This window comes from Neopelma chrysocephalum, unplaced genomic scaffold (assembly GCF_003984885.1).
Source record: "Neopelma chrysocephalum unplaced genomic scaffold, ASM398488v2 Primary Assembly neopelma1_94, whole genome shotgun sequence".
Classification (NCBI taxonomy): domain Eukaryota; kingdom Metazoa; phylum Chordata; class Aves; order Passeriformes; family Pipridae; genus Neopelma; species Neopelma chrysocephalum.
Genome location: NW_020897756.1, coordinates 1,393,053 through 1,420,360, shown reverse-complemented (window position 1 = coordinate 1,420,360; position 27,308 = coordinate 1,393,053). Strand labels below are relative to the sequence as shown.

The following is a 27,308-nucleotide window of genomic DNA, read 5'->3' as shown; positions in this document are numbered from 1 at the left end:
GCAGCTCCAGCGAGAGCATCCCCCAGCCAGGTAAAGGACCACAGGGTTTCTTTCTCTCAGCTGCAGCAGCTGCTGCTTTTGCTGGTTGCTTCTCATGGTGACCAACACAAATCCCTGGCAGAGAGAGGACATGAAGCCACACAAAATACCTCCAAGCACCTGTGCCCATCCTCCCACCAGATGCAGGCCTGGTGTCCATCAGCACTCACCTCTCAGGCAAGTGGAAATAGGAGCCTGTAGATTACGGTTGGTTTAGTGTCCTGCTTTAAAAAAAAAAAAAGAAAAAAAAAAGAATCATCTCCAGGATGCTAATTATGGACCTGAAAAATAAGGTACCCAAATGAAACACGGAGCCATGTCTAAGGCTGGCACAAATCAGGGTTTCGGGTTATTAAGCAATTGGATTGTGCCCTTAATCTAAGCACTCAGAGACATAAGTAACAAGATTCACATGGATTAAAAATGATGGTTACTGCTGTGCCTGCCAAGCCCGAGCTCAGACACAGCCGATGGAGGTGGAGAATATAATTTCCCTTCCTTACTGATGCTGGCTACATCACCTCGATCTTACACCCCTCCTTTCAAGTCAAGATAGTCATCTTTGATTAGATGATGATAAATATTCACACACTGTGTAGAACTGTGGTGACACTTCCTCTTAACACCACAAGAGCTGCTGCTGGGACTGTCAAGCCACCTCTCAATTTTTCCTTTCAGTTTTGGATGCAAACACATTTCCAATGTCCTGCACCAAAACCCGAGTCTGTCTGGAGGTGGCACCTGCTTCTCCTTCTCAACAGAGAAACAGGGGACCACAGAGCTAAACCCTCAAAAATCTTCAGCTTATACTTTTATGGAGATTTCAAGTCAACTAAAAAATGCAGATAACAAGGAATGTAGGAGTAGAAAGGGAACTCGATCACTTTTTGACTTTTTTTTGTCTCTAAATCTCACCCTCCCCACGCACTGGCGTTTGCCAGCCCCGTCGCCACGTCCGAGGGGAGTCTGCATGGAACCACTTTTTAAAATTCCTTTGACCCAAAAGAAAGAAAACTCCTGCTGTGCTTGTATGAATGCATGGAGACAAAGCTCAAAAACCTCAGCAGCTTCCAACCCTCAAGGCTGTTTTTTCTGTGTACACCGGGAAATTCTCCCTCTAGCTCACAAGATTTCTTTTCAATTTTTCTGGAAAACTGGCTGAATATAATCCAAGTGCAAAATATTTCAGCTAGTGCATGGAAACGTGGTTTGAAGGGACCAGTTCATACCATAGTCCTTAAGCATTTCTGTAGATGGAGTGGGGAATCACTCTTCCAATTAACCATAGGCCTTTAAGTGTACACCAAAAATCCCACAGAAAATCACCTTGAATGGGCAAACTACACTTCCAACATATTTATATAGCAAGTAGTTAGTAAAAGTGTACATTTTTAATGTACATCTTAATGCAATAAAGAATCAATGGCATATCTGAACTGTATATATGTGTACTTAAATAAACCTGCATGTACGTAGACACTACAGAGTAAATTGACCTACCTGTATTTGTTCTCTGAAGGTGGCACTGCACATACACCCACTCTCTGAGGCCACACGACTCACAGATCTGCTTTCCAGTTCTGGCACCACCCAGATTCTCCCATCACTTGTGATATTTTAGGATGTGCAGGATTGCACCCATGAAGGCGAACCCCTGGGGCTCTGGTAGTGCAGCCACCCCCAAGGGGAGCAGTGGGGATGAGCCAACACGGAGCCAAGGTGGGATGGCTGCTGGTCACACCTCCAACCATGCCATGACCATAAGCAGTGCTTCTAAAGAGACATTTAGGGAGCCTGGTGCCACAGCAGGGTGCTCTGGGTCGGTGCCACCCCTGCTCAGAGCACGGTGGGGATGGTCCATCTCACCGCTATGGGATGGGCACAGTGTGAGTGGGTGCACCCAAAACATCACCCTGGCTCTCTGGGGTGCAGGTCACCTCCATCTGAAGCAGATGGTCACACTTGGCCATGGGGATCATCCCTTGTGTGCCAGGAAGCACCATGAACTCAGGCACAGGCACCCAGCACGTCCCGCCGGGTGAGGGGAAGCCCCTCTGCCAAAGCACTGAGCAGATACAGCCCCTTCCAGCAGCTGAGCAAGGCAGCCTCAAAGAGGGGACGAAGAAAAAATTGCAAAAGCAAGGGCAATTAAAGGTAGAAATCAGACACCATCTTTGGAAGAGGTTCTGAAAGAGCTTTTTTGTTTTTAAACCAGATTTTTTGTAAATCTCTGGATCCGATCCTTCAGGGTTTGCTACCCACCCTCCTAATAAATATCATTTACCACTAACAATAAAGTCTCCCACATTAAAAAGCTCTCACTAAATAAAAAACTTCTACTGAAAAAGCTTGGCTGAGTTGGCTTGGCAAAAATAGGGAGCTATGACTACTCTCCATAAATACATCAGCGGATAAACACCAAAACTATTTAAGTTAAAGGACAATGTTGGCTCCGAAACAAACCAGCAATGAACCAGCCACGAATTAATTCAAACTAGAAATTTAAACAAAGTTTCTAACCACTCAAAGGCAGTGAAGTTCTGGAAGAGCCTTCCAAGAGCAAAAGTGAAGGCAAGACATGGAACCAATTTGGAGCTGGGATTTGATTAGTTTGTGACAAAATGGTCTGACACAGCATTTGGCTGGACTATCCAGCTCAAGAGTTTCCCTTCTAGACCTTATTTTCTATTAGCAAAGAATATTTAAAAAAAAAAAACCTTCAAGCAGTTGCATCACACAGCAACCACCCAGGACAACACATATTAAAAATGTACAGGCACCAGGCAGCAAGCAGGTTAACTGGGAAATTTATTTCGCTATTTTGCCAGAAACATTGCACGTGGCCTGGAAAAAGGAAAAAAAAAAAAAGAAAAAAAAAAAGAAAAAAAAAAAGACTGGAACAAACACTTGAAGTCACCAGCAGTGCTCCAGGAGGATCTGCCATGTAGGGCTGCAAGAAGGAAACTTCTCGACTGCAGCAGAGCTGCTGCCTCGCCATCCCTTGGAGACAAAAATGACTTGAACCACTCACAGCCACGCTGCGATTCCCTGTGTTTGTTCTCTGAAGAACAGCCTGTTCTCTCTGAACAATGAAAAGGATTCCAGGTCAGGATGCAAAAATTATTATGTGCTAGTTCTCAGTGATTAAAGAGAGACTTGGAGATTTAATAGCCTGCTACAGTCAGTCTCCAGGAACACAGGGGAAAGTGTTCTAGCCAGCAAGGGACAAAATGACACCAAACTCCTGGGCTGCCTGGGTCTGGGAACCTGCTATTTATCAGAACAAGGCTGACTCTAACCTCGTCTGTAGGGATAAGAATCTTGCTCAACTTAAATTCAAGACTGGCAGTTTTCTTCTCAGATCCCTCTCCTAACACACTCACGCACTGGTGTGCCCACAAAGCCCTTCACTGCCAGGACCAGAAGGGGCAGAGAGGATATATGCAGCCATGCCAACCTTTAGAGAACAAACACCTTAACGGACAGATGAAAAAAAAAAAAAGAAACAAGAAACAAGTACTATGCCATGATAGTCCATATCTAAGCAATGACCTTGTATACACAATGTCTGAGATTCGTTATGCTTGTATAGGCAGCTGTAGGCATCGGTATATGAATATGAAACCTGAAAGTCTGTCACTGGAAAGCAAACAGGAGCATCCTATTTCCCGGGTGTGAGCCGAGCCCCCGCCTCGGGCAGCCCTGGGCCGAGTCCTCGGCTGGGTCACGAGAGCTCGGCACCGAGGGCCCAGTCTGTGCACGTGCTGTCTCGTGTGCTGTGCCCAAAGGTCTCATTTATGGCAGTGCTTCATCACCACGTCCTGCTCCCCAGGTTTGGATCAGGCCGGCCCGTGGGTTGCTTAAAGATCACAAATTTCTTCTCGAGGGTAAGAGCGGATCCTCCAGGGCTGGTGGTTTCAGTTCACTCTGTTTCTGAAAAAGAACAGAGGTGTCAGATGCTCCAGCCCGCTGCGAGGGCCTGCAACCCAGGTGGGATGATGGGTGGGGAGGAAGGGCTGCAGAAGTGCCTCAGGATGGGCAAAATTGGGAGCCTTGACAGAGTGAGCTGCAGAGAAGGACAGCCACACTCAGAGGGGCCAGGAAACACAAAATCCTGTGGAAGTGGAGCTGGCAGGGCTAAGGAGGGATGCAGCCTGCAGCAGTCCAAAGCTGTGCACACCCTTGCCGAGCACCTCCTGCCTCTGTGCCATGAGGGGTGACAGGACCACCTCACTGGGTGGCATAAAGCCATGCCCAGAGGGTGCTTGCAGGGGCACTTCCCTGGCACAGGTACAAAAGCTGGCCCACCACCCGTCCCCAAACCCACAGCTCCCCAGCAAAGCACATGGGGTGGTGATGCACAGCCAGACCCAGCAGCTGCAGGAAGGGCAACCCACGATCCACCTCCTCCAAATTAGATGGAGGAGGGAAGCAATGAATTTTACTTGATTTTTACAATTTTATTTCTAAGACCTGCAGCCATGGCAGGTGTGTGAAGCCCCAAAGCAAGGTAGTGAGGCCAGAGAAGATCCCAGCTGACCAGCAAGGGGCTGCATGTGTGGACCATGGTGGGATGGGGCCAGTGCTTGGCCATCCCCATCTGGTGAGAACCTCGCCAGGGAGGAAATGGCTCCCAACTGCACTACGGAAGAGCCCACAGAGGGCTTGGAAAGCACCTCTCCTCCACACACACGCCTTCCAAAAGTGAGTCCTAAAGAAGGGGTAGAGCCAGCAGCTGGGAACACCAGCCCTCCATGTCCTCTCCCCTCTTGCACCCTCCACCTTCACTACCCGAGCCTTGCTCCATGCCAAACAAGGACGCTCACACCTGAGGAGTTGGCAGCGGGAGAGGGAAGGGCAAGTAAGGGTTCTGTCTGCTGCCCAAGCCCAGGTGGGGGTATGGAAGGAGCTAGTGGCATGGGACAAGTAGCCAGGCCCCTTCCTTCCCAAATACCTATCCCCTTCATAAATCCATGGGCCACTTTCCCACAGGACAGGTAAAAGGACCGGACACTCCTGCTGTTTTACTTAGGCTCGAGATAAAGCCAGGATTTGGTTTCTCAGTGGTGTCAGCACCCAGTGACCGAGGTAGAAAGGGGCAGGCAGGCAGTGGCACTTCGGTCACCCCGCCTGACCCTCCTCATCCTCCTTCCTTTCCCCCCTTCTTTCACAGGAGAGTTCCTCACCGCTTCCTCAGTTAAACCTCAAACGCTAAACCCTTCCCCGAAGCCTGTTTCCCAAGCGGGAGAGGCCCAGTGCCCCACGGCCACCCCATTCCCCCATGGAGGGGACCTTACCCAGCCGCGTGGCGGGCGGCGGGCCGGGGGCGTCGGGGGTCCCTGCGCTGCCCTCCAGGCCGAGCGGCTCCCACGCCTCGCTGCTCTCCGACGCCTCCGCGCCGGCTTCGCTCGGCCCTTTGCGGCTCCCCGCCGCCCTGCCGGCACAGGCCTCCTCCGAGCCAGAGCCCCTGCCTTCCTCCTCTGCCTTCATGGCAAACCACACCTTGAGCTGCTGGGCGCCGAGGCGGGAGCGCTCGCACAGGCCGGGCACGTCCTCCTCCCGCAGCCCCTTGTGCTTCTCGTAGTAGTCCTCCAGCACCTCCCTGCTGGCAGGGCTGACCTCCACCAGCCCCGGGGGGAAGACCCCCCGCCGGTAGTTCTCATACCACTTGAGCTGCCCGTTCTTGTAGCCGTACCGGCTGTCCCCGAACCAGCGAATGACCTCGGCCCGCGGCAGGCCCGTCTGGGACACGATGGCGTCATACTCCTGGTTCGTGGGACGCTGGGTCTGCACGAACATTTGCTTCAGCAGATGCCGCTGCTGGGCCGTTTTTTTGAAGTTCAGTTTGGTTTTGGGAGGGGTGGGCGGCCGGCTGGAGCTGCCTTCCCCCTTCTCGTTTGCGCCGGTCCCCGGTACCTCGTTTTTGCCGTTGGACTCGGTCACTCGCAGGTTCTTCAGGTTGATTTTGATGGGACTCACCTTCCGCTCTGCCGAGTTCGCGTTGTTGCCGGAGGCGTCGACTGAGCCGTTCTCACTCGCAGCCCTCTGCTCATCCGAGGAGTCCTCCCCTTCCCCGCCGCCATTCTCCGCCTCCTCCTCTTCCTGCTGAGTCGCCTCTTCCACTTTCTTGTTTTCCTCCGCCACCTTCTTCTTCCTCCTCTCTGAGAACCAGCTGTCGATCTCCCTCCGTGTCATCTTCGTTTCTCCCCTCAAGCGGTTCACCTCTTCCTCTGCAGGAAGAGGATTTTGGGCAAAACTGCTCTCCAGGGCCTTCAGCTGCTCCGGTGCCCGCTCCTTGTATTTGGTTGGGGTGAAGTCGGGTGCCTGGTGCCATGACTGCCGTCGTGGTGGGTGCTGAGGGGCCGGTGTGGCCGCCGCCGCCGCAGGGCTCAGCTCAGCTCCTCTGGGCGGGACATCGAAGGTGATTTCGGGCAGGGAATCAAGAGCACTGTCCCCAGGGAAGACGGCCCGGCCGCCTCTCACGTTCCTGTAGTGGTACCTCCTATCGCTGAACCATTTTCGGATCTCCTTGGTGGACAAGCCCGTGATCTTTGTCAGCCGCTCCACTTCAGCCTGACCGGGGAACTGGTTTCTGCAGAAGCTGCCTTTAAGGGCCGAGAGCTGCTCGTGGGACTTCTTGTTTTTGTAGACATTGGGATCCAGGAAGGTCTGCGAGGAGATGGTGGGGCAGGCGGTGAGCAGCGACTGGGCGCTGTTGACCACCTTCACCCCCGAGGCGCTGCTGGAGCTCACGGTGCTGTGCTGCGCCGCTGGCTGTGGCTTGGGGACAGAAGTCACCGCCAAGGTGAAGGAGGAGCTGGTGCCCTTCAACCCATTTGCCATGATGGGCTGCGTGACCAGCAGCCCCCCTGTCCCCTCTGGCTGCCCCACCACATGGCCTGGTAACGTTGCCTGGATAAGATGGGGGACACTGCCGGGATTTGCAACCAGGGGGGTGTTCAAAACTGTAATGGTGGGTTGTGGGACAGACTGAATAACAGTGTTGAACATCTTCTTCCTGGCATCTTCGATCTCCTCTGGTGACCAGCTGATGCCCTGCTTCAGCCTCTGCGCAGTGAACCAGATCTTCAGCTGCTCTTCTGGGTACTTGGTCACCACAGTCAAATAGCAGAGCTCAGCTTTGGTGGGATAGGGAAACTTGTGGAAAGAGTTTTTCAGGAAGCTGTTGGAGTCCATGGCGGCATTGTACGTTGGAATGCTGCTCAAGGGAATCATCACCTTGGGAAGGGACTTGGATGTAGGCAGCTGCTGATGCAACGGGGGTTGCTGCTGCAACGACACAAGTTGTGCAACCCCTGCCTGCAGAACGGGCACATTTCCTATGATGGAGCCATTCACTATGTGGGATGACTTTGTTGAACTTGCAGTGGGCTGACTGACTGGCACAGACCCGTTTGGGAACGAATGCTCCCCATCCTTCACCTCTGACTCACCGCCCAACTGACTTGACACACTCTCCTTCAGCGTGTGGATTTTTTTGGCCTCGGCTTTACCTTTCATTATCTTCATGATGGGGGTTTTGGTAATGATAATTTCAGACTGGCCGTCTGCCCCTTCCTCAGGAGCCTCTCCCGGGAGGTCGTGGCTGCTGGTGGCCTCACAGAGACTCTGCTCCACGGTGGTACGGCCGTCCTGCTTGGCCACCCTCCAGACAAAGCCGGTCTCGCCGCCGTGCGACTCCGTGTTGTGGTGCGAGAGCCCCTCATGGCTGTTGGCCAGGAAGCCGCACGGCACACACGCGAACGCGGGGTCTTTGCCGAAGTCCGAGTGCTCAGAGTCCAAGTGCCCGAAGAACTGATGGACATCCTGGGACCCGAAGTCGCAAGACTTGCAGACGTAAGTGTCGCTGTCGGCAGCGCCGCGGTGCCCGTTGGACAAAGCTCCGCTGTTGCTGTTACTGGCACCAGCATCGCTCGCTGCCGGCCCCTCCACGGGAGCCTCTTGCTGTGTTCCTTCATGATCATCTTCCACAGCGTCCTGTTCGGTCTCCTGAAGCACCAGTGTTTTCACTGGTATCATGCAGGGAGTTGTGGATTTCCTTTTGCTAGCCATCACGATGATTGATCCAGATGATTTTTTTTTTTTAATTTCAATTAAATTCGAATTTAAAAAGCGCTATTGCAAGTGCTCTGCGGTCCAGATTCCAGCAGATTCATGATGTCAGAAGGAGCTGTTGTCAAATGTTGACAAATGTTCATATTTGCCACTGAACCTGAGGACAAGGAGAGGGAGAAGGGGTTAGTTCCTCTGGCATTTGACAAAGCACAACTGTCCTGGTATTTAACTGTTTCCCTCAATAAATCATTTTTCAGCCCCTTTTGCTTGAAAACTTTAACTTGACCTGGGATTTACTGTATTTTCACACCTACAGCCTGTGAATTACCTGTTTGAAAACAAACATGCCTCTTTTACAGCCCGCATCAAATTCTCATTTGAGGAGGAAAACCACTGAATTTTCCGCTCACCCTGCCCTGCCATGACCCATCTTTGGTGTTTTGACAGGGAGAGCAGTGCCCGGGCTCCCTGTGTGCCCGGGGTCCCAGCTCAGCCCCACACGGGAGGTGACACCAGGCAAAGGCACCTGGGAAAGCCGCCCGCTTTCCATCAGAAGAACCTAATGAAAAATCCACACATTCCCCACAGAACACTTCAATTTCTTCAAAATCAGCATTTTCCACCCATCCCGTCGGGAAGTTTCTCGCCAGCTCAAAGCACTGTGCCTGTGCCAAGAGCCTCTGCCTGCAGACACCAGAGCTCTGCTGCAGGGAGGGAGGGGGCTGCACACTGGAACACATATTTTAGCTCTCCCTGCTCAGCAAGCCTGCAAAGCATTTGGGAGATTCCCTGCCCACCCTATGCACACTTCATTACTGTTTCAACAGCATCTGTGAGTCTTCATCTGGAGCTGCAAGAGAAGGTAGAGGCTCCAAAACTCAAGGGCAGCATCACAATGTTCCTGGCTCCCAGCCTTCCCCTCCCACCACCTCTGCAGCATTTGGCACTCACACCACTCAATGCACTGGGGATATTCCCTAAGAAAGTGTAATTCCTTGTTAAGGCAAGCCCATCTTGCTGCGTTTGGAGTGACCAGAGATTTAATACACTGAAAAAAACAAACAAAACCCCAAACAAACAAACAAACAAACAGAAAAGGAATAATATTTTCTCTTTTGTTTTTGTTTGGTGTTCTTTTTTCCCTGAAACTTAGCAAAGCAGATCCCAAACCGCTCCAGCCTGTGGAAGGCCAGGGCTGGCTGGGGCATTAGCCATGACCTTATTCCTGGCCTGATGTAGCCTCCCCATGTGCACAGTGAACACTCTGTGCCTGAGATCATGACCCAAGGGCAGTAAAGCTGCTGTAGCTGGCACCAGGAATCACTTGCCTGGTGACACCCCTCTGTCAACCTTTTCTACAGCAACTCTGCTTTTTTTTTTTCTCTTAAACAGAGGGATAAAACGGTATTTTTCCAGACTGCAAGGTCACTTGGAAGCACATGGATACACTGATTCATGCTACAAAGACTCTGTGCCAGATTTTTCTGGGATTTACAGTAACAGAGCTTTATAAAAACACTCATAAAAACCTGAACTTAAAAAAAAAAATTACTTACCATCCTAGGAGATGACTCACAGAGGTAACTCCTATCAGTTACACCAGTTGTGTACCAGTAGCTTTCTCAGATCAGATATTTGGAGCTGATCTCATGCACTGAGAAATGCAGATAGGGCAAATGACTTGGTGGTGCTTATGCAATACCTCCTGTGCTTAGTTTTGTCAGTAGTTTTTAGAACAGAGGAATGAAAGGTCCTCATGAAAAAAAAATCAAATGGAGGAAGTACAATTTGACCTTCCCAACTTTACTGGATTTTTTTTTTTTTAAATTTGTTCTGAAAGCTGGCATCATTTTTTCCAAATGGGAGAGCCTGGATGGCTAGCTCTGGCCTCAGCAACTCTCCAGCACCGTTTGAAAGACTGATGGGAAAACGCAACTTCCCGTCAATGTGGGCTGATCTGAGATTACAAAACAGTCCTGTAAATAGTGTTAGTCATCACTGAACTTGGCATCAGAAAAGACTACTTGCTATGCTAAAGCTTTGTGAAGAGCTAGAAATTACAACTTTTTTAAAAATATCTATAAATAAAACAGGTATTAAAGCCGTGAGCTGGATTTAGACAGCGAGGACTGCACGTCTCAATACCTACTTTATGCTGCTCTCATCCCACCTTCCTGTGGTTAGTCCTTCCCTCTGCAGAGGGCCAGAAAGTTATCCATTAGCATTAGCAAGTGGAATACTTGGATGACTATGAATGGGCTGTGCTATTCAGAGGGGAACAGCATCCATTTGACACCAATCCTGAGATCCTCATTTTTGATGCTAAGTTAAATATTACACAGTCTAGCAGGGTGCAATGACCTTTCCAAGCCGAGTCAATTAAGGAAAAAACAATAAGACCAGCCTGAAAGCTACAAAATACAGCTGAGAGAAGTTCCACGTCAGGGAAGCAATGGTAAAAGAGAATTCTTATTTAATTTTAACCTGCAGCTTTGACACAGGGCCCTCTGCAAGCTTTTTCCTTTCAAGCAAACTCCAGATAGAGATCCAGTTCCAGAGTCTCCATTAGTGAGACAGCTCGAGTCCCAGACGGATCTTACCCAGTGTTTATGGAGTCACCAGATATCAAAAAAGATGATTTTTATCTGTCAACAGAGTAAATTTGATACAGGGCACCAGCGATACACAAAGACCCCCATTGTGCCCCGTTAACAAAGTGCCTCTCCCGAGCACTCCACTGCTATTATTTTGAGTAAATGTGAATGGCCTGACCCACCTACAGAGAACCTAAAAGCTCTGCATTTCATTTACCAGCATATTTGCATCAAGCCCTGTGCTCCCTCCAACAACTTTCCTTAAAAATGCAATCAAAGCAGCCCCAGCCGCCACAGCTCTCCTGCGGGGCTCCAATATTAATGCCACCTGAGAACACAGATTGCAAATTTAGCTGGAAGTGAATCACAGTGGCAATTTACTGGAGAAAAAAAAAATTAATCAAGTGTACTGTTTGTCCATTTCATTTCCATGGAACAGTTGCATAACCACATGTTGGGAGTGTGTTTTATTCACTGCTCACCTTCTGGAATGCACTTAATACTTTAATACACCGCTAATACGTAACAGAATTGATAATTCACCTATTTCTTCACCATTAAAATAAGTGAGACTGTTTTAATGGATAGGGTAAATTAATGGGAGTAAAATTAATCAGTTGAAAAACATCTTTACAACTGATCTCAGTACATAAACCACCACTGCAGATGCCTCAGACCCATCTGCACAGCCATGAGCGAAGAACTCCATTTCCTATGTATTATTTTATGATTAACTGGAGCAATGAGCCATTAGCTGAATGGAAGAGCTACCTGGCAGCCAGGAAGACAGAGGGATTATACTTAAATTCATGGTTCTTATTTCATTTGTACCTGCTAATTTCATGGCGAGGTAGCAGAGTAAGCAGGGCAAATGAGCAGTGTCACTGCTATTGGAAACTTGAGGGAAGGCTGACTTAAAGCAGAGTCAAACCAATTCTCCGTGATGCTCACTGAGAAACTAATGCTGGAAGGAAAGGTGGACCAAAGGCTATTTTGGCCACATGCAATTCAGAAAATCACAACAGAGGAGGAAGATGCAAGCTGTGAAATCCACCATCCCAATCCATGAGAACAACACAGCACTTCTGCTGGAGACAATCCTAAACCTACAGCACTGGTATGATCAACCCCCTCCTGTAATGCTCCCCAAAAATACCCCTCTTTCCTCCCAACACAGGAGCCCTCCCGTCCTCATGGGCAGCTCCAGGTACACACCACCAACCCTCTGCAGAGCAGCTTTGCCTCCACTGAGGGAAACAATGCCCAGACTGGTCACAGTGAGCTTTGCAATTGCAGAAAATTTACTTCTGCAGAGATTAACAAAGGGAGGTTTCGAAATCTGCACTGCTGAGTATGAACTTTCAGCTTTTTCCAGCTTGGCTGGATATAACTGGTTTGGTTTTAAATGTTTCACTGAATTAACGAGTTAGGTTGTTAATGCAAAACATTCCTTCCTCGCAGTGCCAAGGTCCCCAGTTAGAAGATTAATTTTTGTGACCTTTTGCAAACCTCGCCTAGAAACAACAACCAGAAAACCCACCAGGCAGCATCACCAGCCAGGACACAGCAGATCCAGTCCCACCACCCGGGCACAGGGATGCCAGGACAGCTGCCCTCCTCTGCCCCCAGCCCAGGCAGCTCCTGTGTGCCCAGGCTGACAGCAGGGACAAGGCTCCACGCAGACACAGGAGATGGCTCCGTGCTCTGCAGGCTCTGGTGCTCTGCTGAAGAGTGAACGCTCCCGTTAAAATAAAATGAAATTAATAAAAAATCATATTTTTTAAAAAAATCAACACCAAAATAGAAGTAAAATAACAGTTTTCTCAACACTTTCAGTGCCTGCTAGGCAGGCAGACACGCTCCCCAGGTCAGAGACAAAGTTGATGTTTCTGTCTCATATGGAGCCAAGCACAATATTGGCACTTTAAATAAAAGCGGTTTGTTTTCAAGCTGAAACTCTGCAGGCCCCAGCTGATAGCATCATATGGGGGGGGAAGGAGGAAAAAAAATCAAAGAAGGAAAAAAAAAGTTGATGTTTCTGAGGTTTTGTCTCTCCCCTTCAGGCTCTACTTCCAGCCAGGCCCAGAAGATGCAGGGCTGTCTTTGGGAATTCCACAGATGACTTCCCAACTCCCACTGTAATTAGCAAGGCCATTAAATAAATTATCCCTGTGGCCAACACCAGCAACTGGATGCTCTCTGCAGCACCCAGACCAGAGGGCTGAGCCGCCTTCCCCTTCCCAGCACCAAGCATCCCACTGTGTGTCACAGCAGGTTCCCAGCCTGGCAGACACCCAGTTTGCCCTGGGCAGCACTGGGTGCATTTACCAGGGTGCTGGGGAGGGAAGGAAAAACAGTTCCATGGCCGCCCTGCTGCCAGCCATGGCAGGCCTGGGACTCTTCCTCTTTGGCTGGGCATTAACATTCACCCTCCATCTGGAGTCTGTTCATGAGAAGTCATGTAGGAGCTTCACCAGTTTGATTAATTTATTGCCAAAACACGCCCGGTGGGGGCTATTGCCAATCCATTGCAGGGACACAGTGTGTGGATAGACATGCTCTGCTAACTCAAAGACCTCTCCAGGCCCCATCCCCATGATTCAGCACAGACAGACACAGAGGGAACAGAGCACCTCTCCACAGAAACTTCCAAGGTGTGGACAGGACCTCTCTTTTAGCTGGGCCAGCACAGCTCTCTGACAGAGAACAAAAGGCAAGATTTGGCAGGGCTGAGCTCCTCTGTTCCCAGCCTGTGGCTGTGCATCCCTGCTAGCTGGAGTCCAGCATCCTCCCTGAATATCTCTGCAAAGCCTGCAGCTGGGAGGAAGTCACAGGATGGGAACATCTCCAGCAGCCTAAAAATGCCAGCAGCAGAGCACCACCCCAGCTCCCAGCACACATCTCCAGCCCTCACCGAGGGCTGGCACCTGGAGGTAGCATCTGTCACCCAGAGCCTGGTTCATAATCCAGACCGAATTCACGACACACTTAATTCTTTTGGGGTTTAACCCCGCACAGGACTCAAAGTTCCCATCAACGAGATTTCCCCCTCCAGAACAGATCAGTACCACACTAACCCTGCAGGCACTCAAAGCCCAGGTGATCTCAACACCAACCAGGAGAGCCACCAGCAATACAACAAGCACAACCCCAAAGGGGCCACACAGTCAAGAAAAGCCTCGTCACATCTTATTATTTTGTGCTGCACAAATGTACAAACACACGCACAAATTTCAGCAGTTTTGAGCTTCAAGCAGCACCACAGTCAACATTTGTACTAAGGAACAATTTCTCTTTATACCAACTGGTCAGGGTGCTTTGTAGCTTAAGCCTGGCTTTGAAACCGCGGGTACAGTCTAAATGCAGTGGAAGCCGGTTGACCGAACAATCGAATTCATTCTCCATTCCTTGGCAGGCCTAGAGCAGAAAAGCGTCTTTTCCATTTAGGCCAGTTAAACAGAGCTATTCATTAAAATTTCACCCTTCTCCAAACTGCTGGACTTCTCCATTTAAAATCTGCCTTTAAGAGAAGCCCTCTCTCCCCTGCCCCACAATGCTCCTCAGCTCCCGTCTCAAGTTGTCACCCATTTTCAAGCTGGTCCCATTTCGGATTGCTCTCGTGTTCCTCTCACAGCAGCACCTCACCTGTGTGTTGGCACCTGGGCAGAGGCTGCCTCAGCACTCGGGGACTAATGGCAGTTATCTCTGTCTTTTTTTTTTTTCCCAGACAAGTACAAAACTGAGCAAGATGGAAGGTTAGAAAGGGCTGGCTGAAAGAGAACGCGATTACAGTATAAAAATAGGTCACTGGGATAATATAACCTTTAGACTATTGGCAATGTGCCCCCCTTAGAGACAAGCCTGTGTGCTGTATTTCAGGAGAATGCGAGGAATAAAAAACAACCACCACGACACACATCCAAACAAAACCACTGATCATCCCTTGGAGCTTTGCGTGCTTCTGTTTGAACATCACTAACACTAATTCACTCCTTTTCCTCTGCCCTCATCCATTTGATTGAGCACAAAATAAACGTTATGCAATCGCACCATTAACATCTTCCAAAAAAGTAATAATCTCTTTTGGCATAGAGGCTTCATTACAGATTTACTCTGTGTTACACTACCTTAGCAGAGTTCACAGTCCCAGCGGCCCAGGGACCCACCTCCATAGCTTCAATCCTCACATTTTATCCATGTTGCAAAACATTCCTGGCATTCCCCCAAAGGGAAAGGTCCAGCAGACAGATAATCATGTCTCGACAGAACCAGCTCCAAGGTTACCACTACCAGCAGCTCACCACAAAGCATTAATGGAGCTTCAAGAACTCCCTCAGCTCATCCATATCCGGGTCTCCCATCACCTCACACTCAGCTAGGGAATGCCAGCGGCTCGGTTTGTGCCTGAGCAGAACAGTATGGTCATGCTTACAAACACACAGGAGGTCCCATTTCAGTCCCTTGTGCTTTCTCTAGGAGGTTTTCTCTTTGCTTGCATTGCTAGGGCTCTGTTTGCCACTTCAGCTTGATCATAAGCGTCTCAAACAGCCCCTCACAGGTCACCAATATCCTGCCACACCACCTTTGGACGTGCCACACACTCTGCAATCCCCCCCTTAGAGCTTATTACCAAGCATCACCACCTAGGTAGGGTAAGACCAGCTTTGGCAGAAGCAGCCTTTAGGAATGTGAGTGAAAAGGGGTACGTTACACCTAAAATCTACCTCTTTGGGGTTTTATTATCTGAAATTGCTGAACTGGCTCCAAGCCAAAAATCTACTGAGGAGCTCAGAGTAATGAATAAGAACCAGAGGTTGCTCTTAGTCCATGTCAAATTTCTGACAAGGATACTCCAGGCTTTTAAATCAGCAGGGAATGCTTGGCCGAGCCGGTGAGGAGCTCGTGGGTGTGAGCACCCGCTGGCACCAGAGCACCCGCCGTGCTCCCAGTGCTGCTGCAGCCTGTCCCGTCCCCAGGAGGCATCCTGGGGGAAGCCTCAGAGCCCACCCTTCTGCTCACAACCCCACCTCCAGGCTTGCACATCCAGCTCCACACGGGTGACCCTACTTGGGAGCCATCACCCCAAACTCAGGAACTACAGCTCTGAATGCCAGCACAACATTTACTGCTAAAAGAAAACCAGTGTCAGCTTTTAGACCAGCACCAGAACAATCCCGCTGCAGAGCCACTAACCCAAAAGCCTGTCACACAGGTTTCTCACCGAGCATCCAAGTCCCTTGTGGAAGGAAGAAACGCTTGCTGAAGCCAGGCTGGTCACCAGCTACCCGAGCAGCCACGTAAGGGACAGACCCGCAGCAATTCCAGGGAAATAAAGAGTGTCCAGAGCTTTAAAACAAGATGTGGGTGGGAAGGACTAAACCAAGCTACTAAACAGTACCAGAGGCGCTTGGAACTGATCATCTGCAGCACAGTCTGACGACTAGGAGTGCTGCAGCCCCTTCCCAGCTGAGCATTTTTGGATTACTTCATCCCCCGTGCCCTTTTGCAATATGCAGCTTCGAGAGCTGCGTTACGTTCTGGCTCGGCATCAGCTCCCATTCCCCCACGTACAGTTGCTATAACCAAAAAGACAACTGCAAAATACTTGGTCTGAACGCAAAGAAAACGGGGTTTGGCAGGTTGGGATCGTGGATTATTTTTTTCCATCCCCACGGATCCTGCTTCAGAGTCATCCTTTCAGACCCTGCGCACAGCCGATGGCTTTTGCAGCTTATTGAGCCCGCTGGTTTATGGCAATGTTTTTCTGCTCACTGAACTGGCTCATTCTTTCAGCAGAACAAACTGTTCCACGTTGAGGCAGGAGTTGGCTGTGTTTTAACAAAGGATTTTTCCCTTCTGACAGTGTTTTGCAAAAGACCCAAAAAAAGGAGTTTGGAGCCAAGTTACAAAAGGTCAGGAGAGGCGAGTCAAGCACTGGGTGTAGTTCCTGTATGTCACAGCCAGACAAGGAAATGGGTGGGGAGAAGAGAAATGGCATTTTGAGCTGCAATAATATGTATAAAGTGATATTAATGAGGAATGGGCTTTTGAATGAGGATGGCAAGTATGCAGGCACTATAATTTTTGCTTTACAAGAGCAGGCTTGTTAGGTAGGCTGAGGCCTCTGCAATCATTTATCCCTGTGAAGCAGGCATTTGAGAGAGTTCAAGTAGCACTAGCAGCGAGAAAAAGGCAGTCTTATTTGCTTCCCCCTCCCCAAGCTGATTTCAAGGAGCAACTCTCCTCTCCCATCAGCCAAATGAATATTCAAAAGGCTTTTGCCAAGCCAACTCCAGTCAATCACTGGAACAATGCTGCAGGAAAGAAACACTGGGCTGAGAGACCTGTGTGAGACGGGCACCTTGTGTCCCCTCTCTGGCTCTGCTCTAGCACCCCAACCATCTTTAATGTTTTAAGGTGCTCCTGCCAAGGTGCCAGGGCTGCTCTGCCTGCTCCATCCCCTGCCACGCTGCAGGACAGCACAGCTAGAGAGGAGCTGCTGGCTGTGCTGAGAGGGGAAGGACCCCGGCACAGTGGTCCCAGCAACACAGCCCTCCTGAGGGAGCTGATGAGAGCTCTTCCCTCTCCTCTGCTACAGGCTGAGACCACACTCCCTGCTCAGCAGCAGCAGCTGGAAAGGTCTGGGCCTTTCTGCTCTATGTACATGGACAAACCAAGATGGCCAACTCTGGCCTTGCAGATGTTGGAAGGAGGGAGCTAAGGGGATCTCTAACAGTTATCACTATGTCATGCCTAATACTCAAGTTTTTCCAGGCCTCAGAGGATCCCTGAATAGAAAGAAACCACCCACCACTGGAACATGGCCACGTTTGTGGCTGGAAGGGGCAGATGTTCAACCCCATACAACAATGCAACACAACAGTTGAGGCTGTAAATGAAGAATGCTGCATCCACTTAAAACTGAAGAGGGAAATTAGGGACACCATCTAATTCTAGAACTACCATTTGGTCCTGATGCCTACAGTCCACATACCTACTCTGCAAGAGTGGTACATGGTTTTCTGCCATTGCCTTAAATAGACAATACCCTGGACTAAAGCGTTGAACCACAAGGACTTCAGAGGCATATGGTCAGACTGGCAAATGTTCAGCTCCTTCAGCCAGAACACCAGTTTTCAAGAGTTCAGTTCCTTTTTAGTACCTACATAAGTAACAGACTTCCAGAAGTCCCAACTGGACTGGACAGGACAGGCCCTGCTGGCATAAAGAAGGACAGACCATTAACAGAGCTCAGCATCCTACCAGCCAAACCCTTTGCTGAGATGTGCCTGAGGAGAAGCTGAGTTTGAGAAGTCCTCCTCACCACAGGCAGCATGAGATCCCCCAGCAGTCAGCTGCCAAGAAGAGCATCATCCCTACCACCAAATCCTCCTCCACTGAACCCCAAGAGCTCCCACAGGACAACCTTCTCCCTTTTCTCTGAAATGCTCACCATGTCTTTTAGGATTGATAGTAAGACACAAATGGATCTGGGACTTGATTTGAGATCTCTGTGGGCAAGATCTGGTCATCCAGCTCATGCACCTGCCAGTCAGACACAATCCAGGTCATTTGCTCTCTGGTTTGGAACTGTATTTGTTCAAAACCATTTGACAAGACACTCTGGACAGCAAGCAGAGACACAGAACAAAGTTCAAGGGTTATTTGTGATATGAACCGTGCTAGTCAGGACTCCTCTCTTCCTCCAGCTGTTCAGTGACACTTGGTATGGATTTGTCCTTACTGGAAAGTCAATTATTTTTTAGCTGAAAACTCACCATCCTCTGTAGGTCAGCTGTGAGCTGAAAGCATCCCAGTTATTTACTGCTGGAAGCTAAAGGAATTTCCTTACTCTCAGAAGACAGACATTTAAAATTAGTTTCAAGTTCAGTTGTGATAAACAAATCACGTTCTCCTCCTTTCCCTCCCCCTTTTTTTTTTGTGTTTTGTTTTTTTTTTAAATCATGCCTGCTGGTCCACCCAGCTTTTTCCTTAGCTGCCCTCTGCAACTCCTCATCTAAAAATTCATTCACAAGGATGCAGAGGAACATAGACATCTGAGAAAAATCAGAAAAGCCACATCCCTGCTTTCAGAGCTTTCCCTTTGACACTCGATTCCCCAGGAATGCATTAAAAAAATTAACAAACCACCATGTATTTGGGTTTTTTTCCCCCCTTCCTATAAGAAGCAGGAGATTGGGATTTGGGCTGTCACCTTCCTATTGGGGATGAGGGCTCAGGACCTCAGCTCTCTGCTGACAACCAGTCAGTGGAGCCTCTTGCTAGCTGGAAGATGAGCCCAATCCACTTACTCTGCCCAACAGCTGAGGATGGAAAGAGTTCCCAGCAGACAGAGGAAGAAGACAGAAGGTGTTTTAAAGTGATATGACAGCCCAATTAAAGGGTTTGGGGTTTTGGACAGGTCTCCCACAAGCCTTAATTTGAAATATTGATGTCCTCATCAGTTTGTGGATCACGAGGCCTTGATACAAGGAGATCCTTTTAAAAAATTCAGGCGTGCTGGGAGAATTGCCCCCTTGCCATGTTTCAGCGAGTCTCCCCATGAACTGCCAGCAATCACTAAGCCTCCACTCTGTATTCAAAGCTCTGCACAATGGAGTTTATTATTTTTAAGCCTTTCAGACATCAATGTAGCAAACTTAAAGAGAGCTATTTGGAAGATTAAGACACAACCACCACCATATTATTCAATTTAGCTCCAACACTGAACACTTATTTCTGTAAAGAGTCACAGCTAATACACTGCCAACTGCCAACAGAGACAAACACTTAAAACTGTAAGTCACATTGCAGCATGGTCTTATAAACCAAATCTAAGATATAAGAAGGAAATTACTATCATTATGCAAATTGCTGCCATTATGCCTGTTACTGCCAAGCCATATCAAACCTATCTTCAGGTCTTGCCCACAGGCTTCAAAAATACACCCGTAGAAATGACAACCCGAGGCAATCATGCAGCCAGGTGTGAAGCTACTAGTACATCTTCAATAACTGTATTAGATGAGTTTTCTAAATATTTTATACGTTCATATGAGAGCAAAGAGACTTGCTACCACCTCACCACTCAGTGTCTGCTTAGGGCAGTCCTGCAGCAGAGTTTACGAACAGCTGCTTTATTTGTTCAAACCCAGACCTGCAGACAGGTGACAAAGGGGAGTGATGGGAGAAAACAGAGAAAGGATTTGTGCCTGTTTTCTATCACTACATTGCTTACAGGAGAGCTGCCTGCTGCATTTTGCCCTCTTGAAACCATCCCACCCCTCACAAAAAATTGCGTGACTTACAAGAGACGGGGTGCGGGATGGGAACAACATCCTTCCATGGAAACAAGGGAATGAAATGAGTCAATTAAAAAAAATAAATCAGTTTGCCACATGAAGGCTGTCATTTCATTAGAGCTGATTTAACCTGAAGCCTTTGGAGAAAATCTGTCAGGAATTTAAAATTTCCCAGCCCTTCAACTGAACGTGGAAAAGTTCTCATTGCAAAGTATGCCATGAACAACAGAAATATATTCCTGGTTTACACCACTAAAGGCATCACAGCCTATGTTATAACCTCAGAGAGACAGAAATCAAGACTTCCTCCTCCTTTTTCAGAAAGAAATGAAGGGTGGTCTCATTACACCAGTCTAAAACGCTCATCATCATCATTAGGGTGAAGGGCACAGCAACATTATTAACTCTGTTTCGTAGAACTAAGAAAACAGCAGGATAAACTAAACTGCAGGAGTCAGCACGGGGGACTGTAAGGTAAAAATGACATTTATGCTGTGTCGGCAGGCAGCCTGCAAACACAGGAATGGGGATGACAGACTGGTAATGGCATGATGGAGCCTTTCACTTCTAGGCCAGCAGTTCATTTCTTGCAGTCAGGTTAAGAGAACACGGTCCTCCAGGCACCTGCTTTCTTCCCTGGGCTGGGAGGGAGCAGACTTGGAAGCATCTTAATGATACTGCACCAAGATGACAGCGTGTCATGCTGGATAAAGCTCAGGACAGAGGGAATTCCCTCCATACAGGAGCCTGTGATCACCCACTGGCAAAGGCTGAAGGGAATGGATGCCTCCAGTGTCTGGGAGCCGGGAGACACAGCACTCACAGCCTGCAGGATTCATCCCTCATCATGTTAGGAGCACACAGGGCAGCTCTGCAGAGAAACACCTCAAGGGCAACACTCTTCAGATCAATCACACGGGTCCCTGTGTGGAGCTGCTTCCAGAGTGACCGGGATCAGGCAGAGCAGCGAGCAGGAGGGTCTGCTAAGGGAACTCTCCATGGATTCCTGCTGTAACACTGCACACACCTCCCAGAGACAGCTGGGAAAGTGGTTTGCAGCACTGTTCAAAGCGCTGGGGAGCTACACTGCCACTGGGTTTGGGGTTCTTCTACACCATACCCTTTCATATCAAGAGCAATCGCAGGGGCAGCACCCAAAATTCAGGGCCAGCACCCAAAATTCAGGGCCAGCTGCTCCTATCCGTACCCTTCATCCTCTCCCCACTTCTAAAATCGGGCATGAGGCTCATTACCACGTGGCAAGTGCTGGTGAAGGAGATACCCTCACCTTCTAAATGACTCAAGCTGCCATCCTAGGCAAGGTCCCACGGGACAGCAGCTCCTTGCTTGTGGGATATTCAGGTTACGCTGAGCAAGGCACCACTTGCCGTCCCCCCGAGCACATCGGTGTTCTGAAACCATTCACCAGGGTTCAGCTACATTAGGAAATTGCTGCCAGCCTCTTTCTCATTGGAATCTTCTCCTATCCCAACTTGGGGGAAAATGCACAACCTTAAATGTGTGTTGTCCCAGCATGAGAATCGCGCGAACCATGAAAGGGGAAAAGAAGGTGGTTAACAGCCTGAAGATACCACATCCTCTACAGTGAGAATTCAATTTCTCCCCTTTTACCAATGTCAGGCCTGCTGTTCAAGAGAGTTTTACTCCAGGAGGGTTCCCAGATAGAGGCAGAGTCCGAGGGAACAGCCAACAGACCCACCTGCAGCCTGAGATTTACAATCCCTGATCCAGAAGCAGCCCCAGTCTGTCACCCTGCCCTAGAGAGCACATGCTGCCAAGCTGTCCAGTCTCACAGCATCCCACCCAGCAGATCAGTCAATAACTCAGGATACCTTGAAGAAGAAAGAGTTTTGGGTTTTGGTTTTTGGGAGAAGCAGAACAGAGATGAAAGCAAAGCTTCTGTCCAAAAGGGATGGATTTTCCCAACTGCTGGGTCATGCCTCTTGCACAAGTGATAAAAAATTCATACAAAATATTAACACCAATGATGAAAGAGCTGGCCCCAATTACACTCTGCTGCTTCTCAACAGCCTGCACAAGACAGTTAATCCAGCTATGAGACCAGAGGGAAACACAGAGAAATCCTAAGGAAAGCTTCTCAGCACAAGGAGCAACCACCTTGCTAGTGCAGTTATGCTGGGAGCCCTGGGACCTCATGGTACATATTTTCTGGGCACCTGTAAAACTATTTAAATGGATCATCCTGTTCTGTTTTTCCCAGGAGAACAGAAAAAAGGCCCAGGAGATGGTCATGCTTTCTACTCCATCCATGTTCTTCACACACCAGCTATGGAAAAGGGTAGGGAGCACCTTCCCACTGACACAGCTCCTGGCTGGAAGGGAAATGCTGTCACCAGTGTGTCACAGAAAGGGAAATGAGGCACAGAGCAATTTTAAATAACTCGCCCAAGGTCACAGGAAGCTTAGAGCAAAGCAAGTAATTGAAGTCATCCCCAGTCTAGTTCGTTATCAGAAATCACCCCTTAATGGGTCACCTTTAGTCAGAAACCCTCCCATTTTGCACTGCCAAGAGATTACACTGAATTATACTGGCACAGAGAATCATTACGAGTTTCCCTTCTAGCCCAAGACGTTCAAAGAGCTGTTTTGGAAATAAAATAAAACCTGTAGCATGCTCGGTGTGCTGGAACAGACAACCCCCCAGTGCTGCAGACAGCTGAACCACCAAAGTGCTCACAAGGCTCCAGATCAAGCTGGCAGATAAGAAGGTGTTTTTCCTCTGCAGTGAATCACTTTGTTTTGAAGGGTGGCCTCCAGTGAGTGAGAATTCACCATTTCACCTTGTATTTGCATCCTCATTCATAAATACCTCCGATCAAACAGAATATTGCAGCCTGAGCACTGAGCCAGACATTCAAAAGCCTCTCCTTGAACCTGATGGGGCCATCAGTGTGTGTTGCTACAAAACAACCAAAAGGACTTTACCCAGGCTTTCGCAGGCCACGGGCACAGTTGTTTTCCCTTCCCAAAGAAAACCTGTCTAAGCATCTCTCAGCATTCCCCAGTCCATTCACAGAGGCCAGACACAGCCTTTGCTGGAGCCTTCCACGCCCCAGGGCACCCTTGCCAGGCAGGGATGGTTGGAGGCATCTTGGCAGCATCCAGCCTGGCTGCTCCTGGGAGTCTCTCTCCCCACATCCCCCGATGCCTTCCAGGGGGACAGCTCACCTTGCCCAGAGGAGCAGCAGAGCCCAGGCTGCAGAACCACCGCACGTCCCAAACCCCGCTGACCTCCGGCACGGGGAGAAGAGGAACAGCAAACCCAAACCTCCCGACACAGGATGACCACACAACAGACAATCAAACCACATCTGTGGATATCTGCAGTGCTCAGATCATTTTCAGCTGATGACAAACAGTGAAAGTGTTGGGCAATAGGTTTGGAAAGGGCCACACAGAATGGAATTTGCCTTTCATGAAATACAATGCAGGGGGAGTCAAAACTGCTAGTGTGGGTCTAGCCAAGAAGTTCATGCAGCATTTAGGCATCCAGTGGCCTCATCTTTCTGAGTACAAGCCATTTAATTTGTCACACTGATAGTGTACACATGTCCTGAGCAAACAGGTCAGTAAGGAAGAGGAGTAGCAAGGGAGGGATGAGGGAAAGGGATGCAAAGGCAATCAGAAAACTGCATCTGAGCAGCAAGTTGGGAACCTTTAGTTACACGTACGGACTGGGGAGACAGGAAAATGAGAGGTCAGAGAGGCTTCACAGCTCCGTGCTCAGGGCTATGGCCACCTGCCTGGGGAATGGGGAGCACTATTCAGTGCTAACCCCCAACCATCACCTTCCTAAGGAGCACCAACACCACAGGCTTAACAGGAAGAGAGAAGAAAAAAAACCAGAGAGAACCTCACCTCCACAAAGACTGTTACAGAAGAAAGACGCCAAGCACTACATGGCTCAAGGACAACCCTGCTTTGCAAACCCTTTGAGTGGGGAATTCTTTGCTTTGTGCTCTGCTGCAGATTTGCAGGTGATGGTTTGCTCCTGGGAAAAATTTCTCTCTGGGTCTGGAAATTAAATCTATCTTTCCTCCATCTGCTCTTCACCAGCAGAGCAGAGGCTCTGGGTGGAATGGTGATGGCAGCTGACTGAGTGGGATGGCCCTGTCCCAGCCCAGTCTGCTTGAAGACTACTCACCAGAAGACCTTCCTGCCACTCCACCCCACCAGACCACAAACCCCAGCGAGGAGCACGTCCGATGCTGCAGCTGGGACCAGAGGTTTCATGCCGAGCACCCAGTCTTGTGAAAGCACCATGTTTCTCTCACCATGGGTCCTGTCTTTCCTGTCACCACCAGATCAGGATGAACCCCTCGGTCCTCTGCAAGAACCAGCTCAGCAGAAGCACCTCCAGAGGGTTATTAGCAACAAGACCAAACTAGCAGCTGTGGGCCTCCAGATCCTTGGGCCCTAAACACAAGGCTGAAGAGGCATGACATCAACTATGTCAAAAATTTGCTTGCTTTGAAATCCTACTCCTGCTTATTTATGTTACAGGAGTACCCAGAGACCTCAGCCAAGCCCTGCAGAGCTGGGGCTGGAGAAGTGCATTTGCACATGGAATGGCTGTAGAATCACAGAATGGTTCTGGGTTGGAATGGGCCTTAAAGATCATCCAGTCCAACCCCCCTGCAGGGCAGGGACACGTTCCACTAGCCCAGGTTGCACAAAGCCCTGTATCTCCCTGTGGAGCTCCTGCCCCGTGACCAGCCACAAGCAGCTCACAGTTTTCAACAGAAATAACTCACAGCCAGGTTTTGAGGAGAGGAGGGGCAGCAGTGAGGTGGGCAGGCTACAGCAGAGATCCAGCACAAGGAACCAAGCCAGCAGTCAGGCATTTTGGACACCATTTGGACACCCTGGGGCTTCTCTAGTGCTCCCACGGCAGAGTCAAGATCTGCCTCCAGCAGCCAAAACACCCTGAGGAAAATGCTGCACACTGAGCTGTGCAAACCCCCACGAGGATGTAGAAAAGGCTGTTAACCTATTCAGACAGGTCTGAGATTGATTCGTAGGAAGGATGAAATCAAGAGGTAAAAATAACATTTCCAACACACCACTGACATACCGAGCCCTTAATCCAAGGGACTATTTACAGGCCAAGAGCATTCCTCACTGCTCTTACCTTCAGCTGCAAGGTCTGGGCCAGCAGCTGCTCTGGAGGAGCCTGTCTGAAGGTAACAGGCAGCCCTGAGAACTGGGATTTGCAGGAAGAGAAGATAAATAATTGAAGGGACAACTGAGCACAGCTCACTACATCTCGCTCCACAATCCAAGAGCTGAAAGTGGAAAAAGCAAAACATTTTCTCCCTGAATTCGTTCAACTCCAATTTTGCTAATTTGAAGTCTTCTACTTGCTTCACCATGCACATATTCACTTCCCAGATACACTGCTAGGAATAGGGTCTTGTAAATAAAGTTTACAAAAAAGGAAGGTTAACACATAACATATTTTTCCCATTACTTCAATACATCCTGCGAGCTCTGCAAGCTTGGTAAAGAAAGAGTCTATTTAAAAATCTAGGGTGGGGAAGAATTAGCTCACCAAAACCATAAACAGATTTGCTTTGCACTTTCAGTCCAAGGGAAAAACAAGACAGGCCATGCGTGTATTGATGCACACAATAGCACAATCATTTTAAAAACAAATGAATTGGGAGGGAGAGGACACCAGAGGAGGGTGGCAGGGGGGGGAAGAGGAGTGGAGAGAAAAAGGCCAAGTCCTAGAGCAGAGATCCTCAGTTTGGTTCTCAAAGCTCCCTCAGAAGGTTTTGGAAAGTCACGTGGGCCAGCACAGGACATGAGCAAGCAAGGGGTGGCACACTTTGCTACAAGGCCATGATCCATACCTACTGCCAGCCCTTCAGCAACCAACAACGTGATTTTCTGCAGATGGAACACAAAGGAATCCTTCCCACTTACCAGGGACCTTCCACATGCATTATTACTGTCTTTCAGTGGCAGATACCAAGGGATATAAAATTTAATTCCCTTCTCTCTACTCTCCCTCCCAAGACACCCTGACTCTGTTTATGAAGGCAGAGTGAAGCTACAAAAGCTTCACCCTCTTCCTCATGCTGAATTCTCCATCTGTAAGAGTCAGACAACCCAGAGAGCCATCACTGCATTTGCACAGTCACCCGACACCAGGCACTGAGGACCCACCCAGATGCAATTAACTGAGGGAACTTCAAGGAGGACACCCCTCAGGGGGTTGAGGGTGCACGTGGATCCCACCACACCACATGCTGCAGCAGGGCCCCTTAGTTCATTCCTACCAGTTTAACAGGCTGCATTTAGGCTGCAGAACTGGAAGTATGTCAGGAAAGCTGCAGCAAACAGCATCAGTCCAGTCACCGTATTCCCAACGCTGATTATTTAATAAAGTCTAGAAACAAGCAGTCTTCAGATGTGGCACATCAGAAGCTGGGTAGAAATCACTCCAGGGTTTCAAAACCCCCATTTCCACAGGGACACTGTTGTTTATCACACAGCCATGAACTGGGTGAACAAAGTCCCCGCCAGCCTGCTCACTAATGCTCAGCTTTAGAGCTTCATTTCGTTCAAATAAAATGGCTTGGCTCTGCTGTGAAACCCAATTTCTTCTTCAAAAGTCTGGAACGGCATAATGGAAAACTGGAGTGTTATTTCCAAGCACACTTCTTCCATCCACAGAAGCCAAGGGGAAAAAGCATCGCTCTCCTGACCCCTCATCCACACCATGGGACAGGTGGACATTCAGTAAGTTATTCTTAGGGCTTCTGAGGGGTGGGGAAATAAAATAAATCAGTGACTAGCACACAGATAGAGGAGCCCCAGCCAGGAGAAGAGTACAAACACAAAGGACATCAGAACCCTGCTCTGTCTAAGGAGTGATGTTCAGAAGCAAAAATAAAAATTGCCCCCTTCTCAAGGACACCTGGAAGCACAACCCAAGGCCTGTTCCAGCATCAGAGCAGTGCCAGGCTCAAGGTAACAGGGCCAAACCACTGCATGATCACTTCCTTCAGCCACCGGGTCCCGACAGCCCACACAGGAGAACCCTGGGATACACTGGAATAACCACATTTCTCTGTCCATGCTGCACAGGACAGAGGTGCACAGTCCACACAACACACAGTGACCCACCTGCACGAGGGACCACGTCCTCAGCCCGTCCTTCTCCAGCTCCTCCTCCACGCTCACCCGCATCTTTAAAGTGCCTGCAGTTGCCTCAGCTGTGCTGGGATTCAGGGCTGGAAGAGAAGAC

General features: G+C 49.2%; 1 protein-coding gene across 8 annotated transcripts; it reads right to left on the bottom strand.

Moving 5' to 3' along the window:
* Window positions 1-26: 26 nt before the first annotated feature.
* ZHX3 (zinc fingers and homeoboxes 3) lies at window positions 27-27,308 on the bottom strand. Of its 8 annotated transcripts, XR_003535944.1 has the most exons (4): window positions 27,188-27,308; window positions 5,337-8,272; window positions 3,592-3,972; window positions 27-260 (listed from the first exon to the last, which is right to left on the bottom strand). XR_003535944.1 is itself a non-coding variant. In XM_027693853.1 (3 exons), exons 2-3 carry the CDS (start codon window positions 8,110-8,112, stop codon window positions 3,962-3,964), a joined length of 2,787 nt encoding a protein of 928 aa, XP_027549654.1. In that variant the 5' UTR covers window positions 8,113-8,272; window positions 27,188-27,308; the 3' UTR covers window positions 259-3,961. The 8 variants fall into 8 exon arrangements, 7 of the variants coding, with proteins under 7 accessions (XP_027549654.1, XP_027549661.1, XP_027549657.1 ...); XM_027693853.1 differs by having other exon boundaries at window positions 259-3,972; XM_027693860.1 differs by having other exon boundaries at window positions 259-3,972; window positions 5,735-8,272.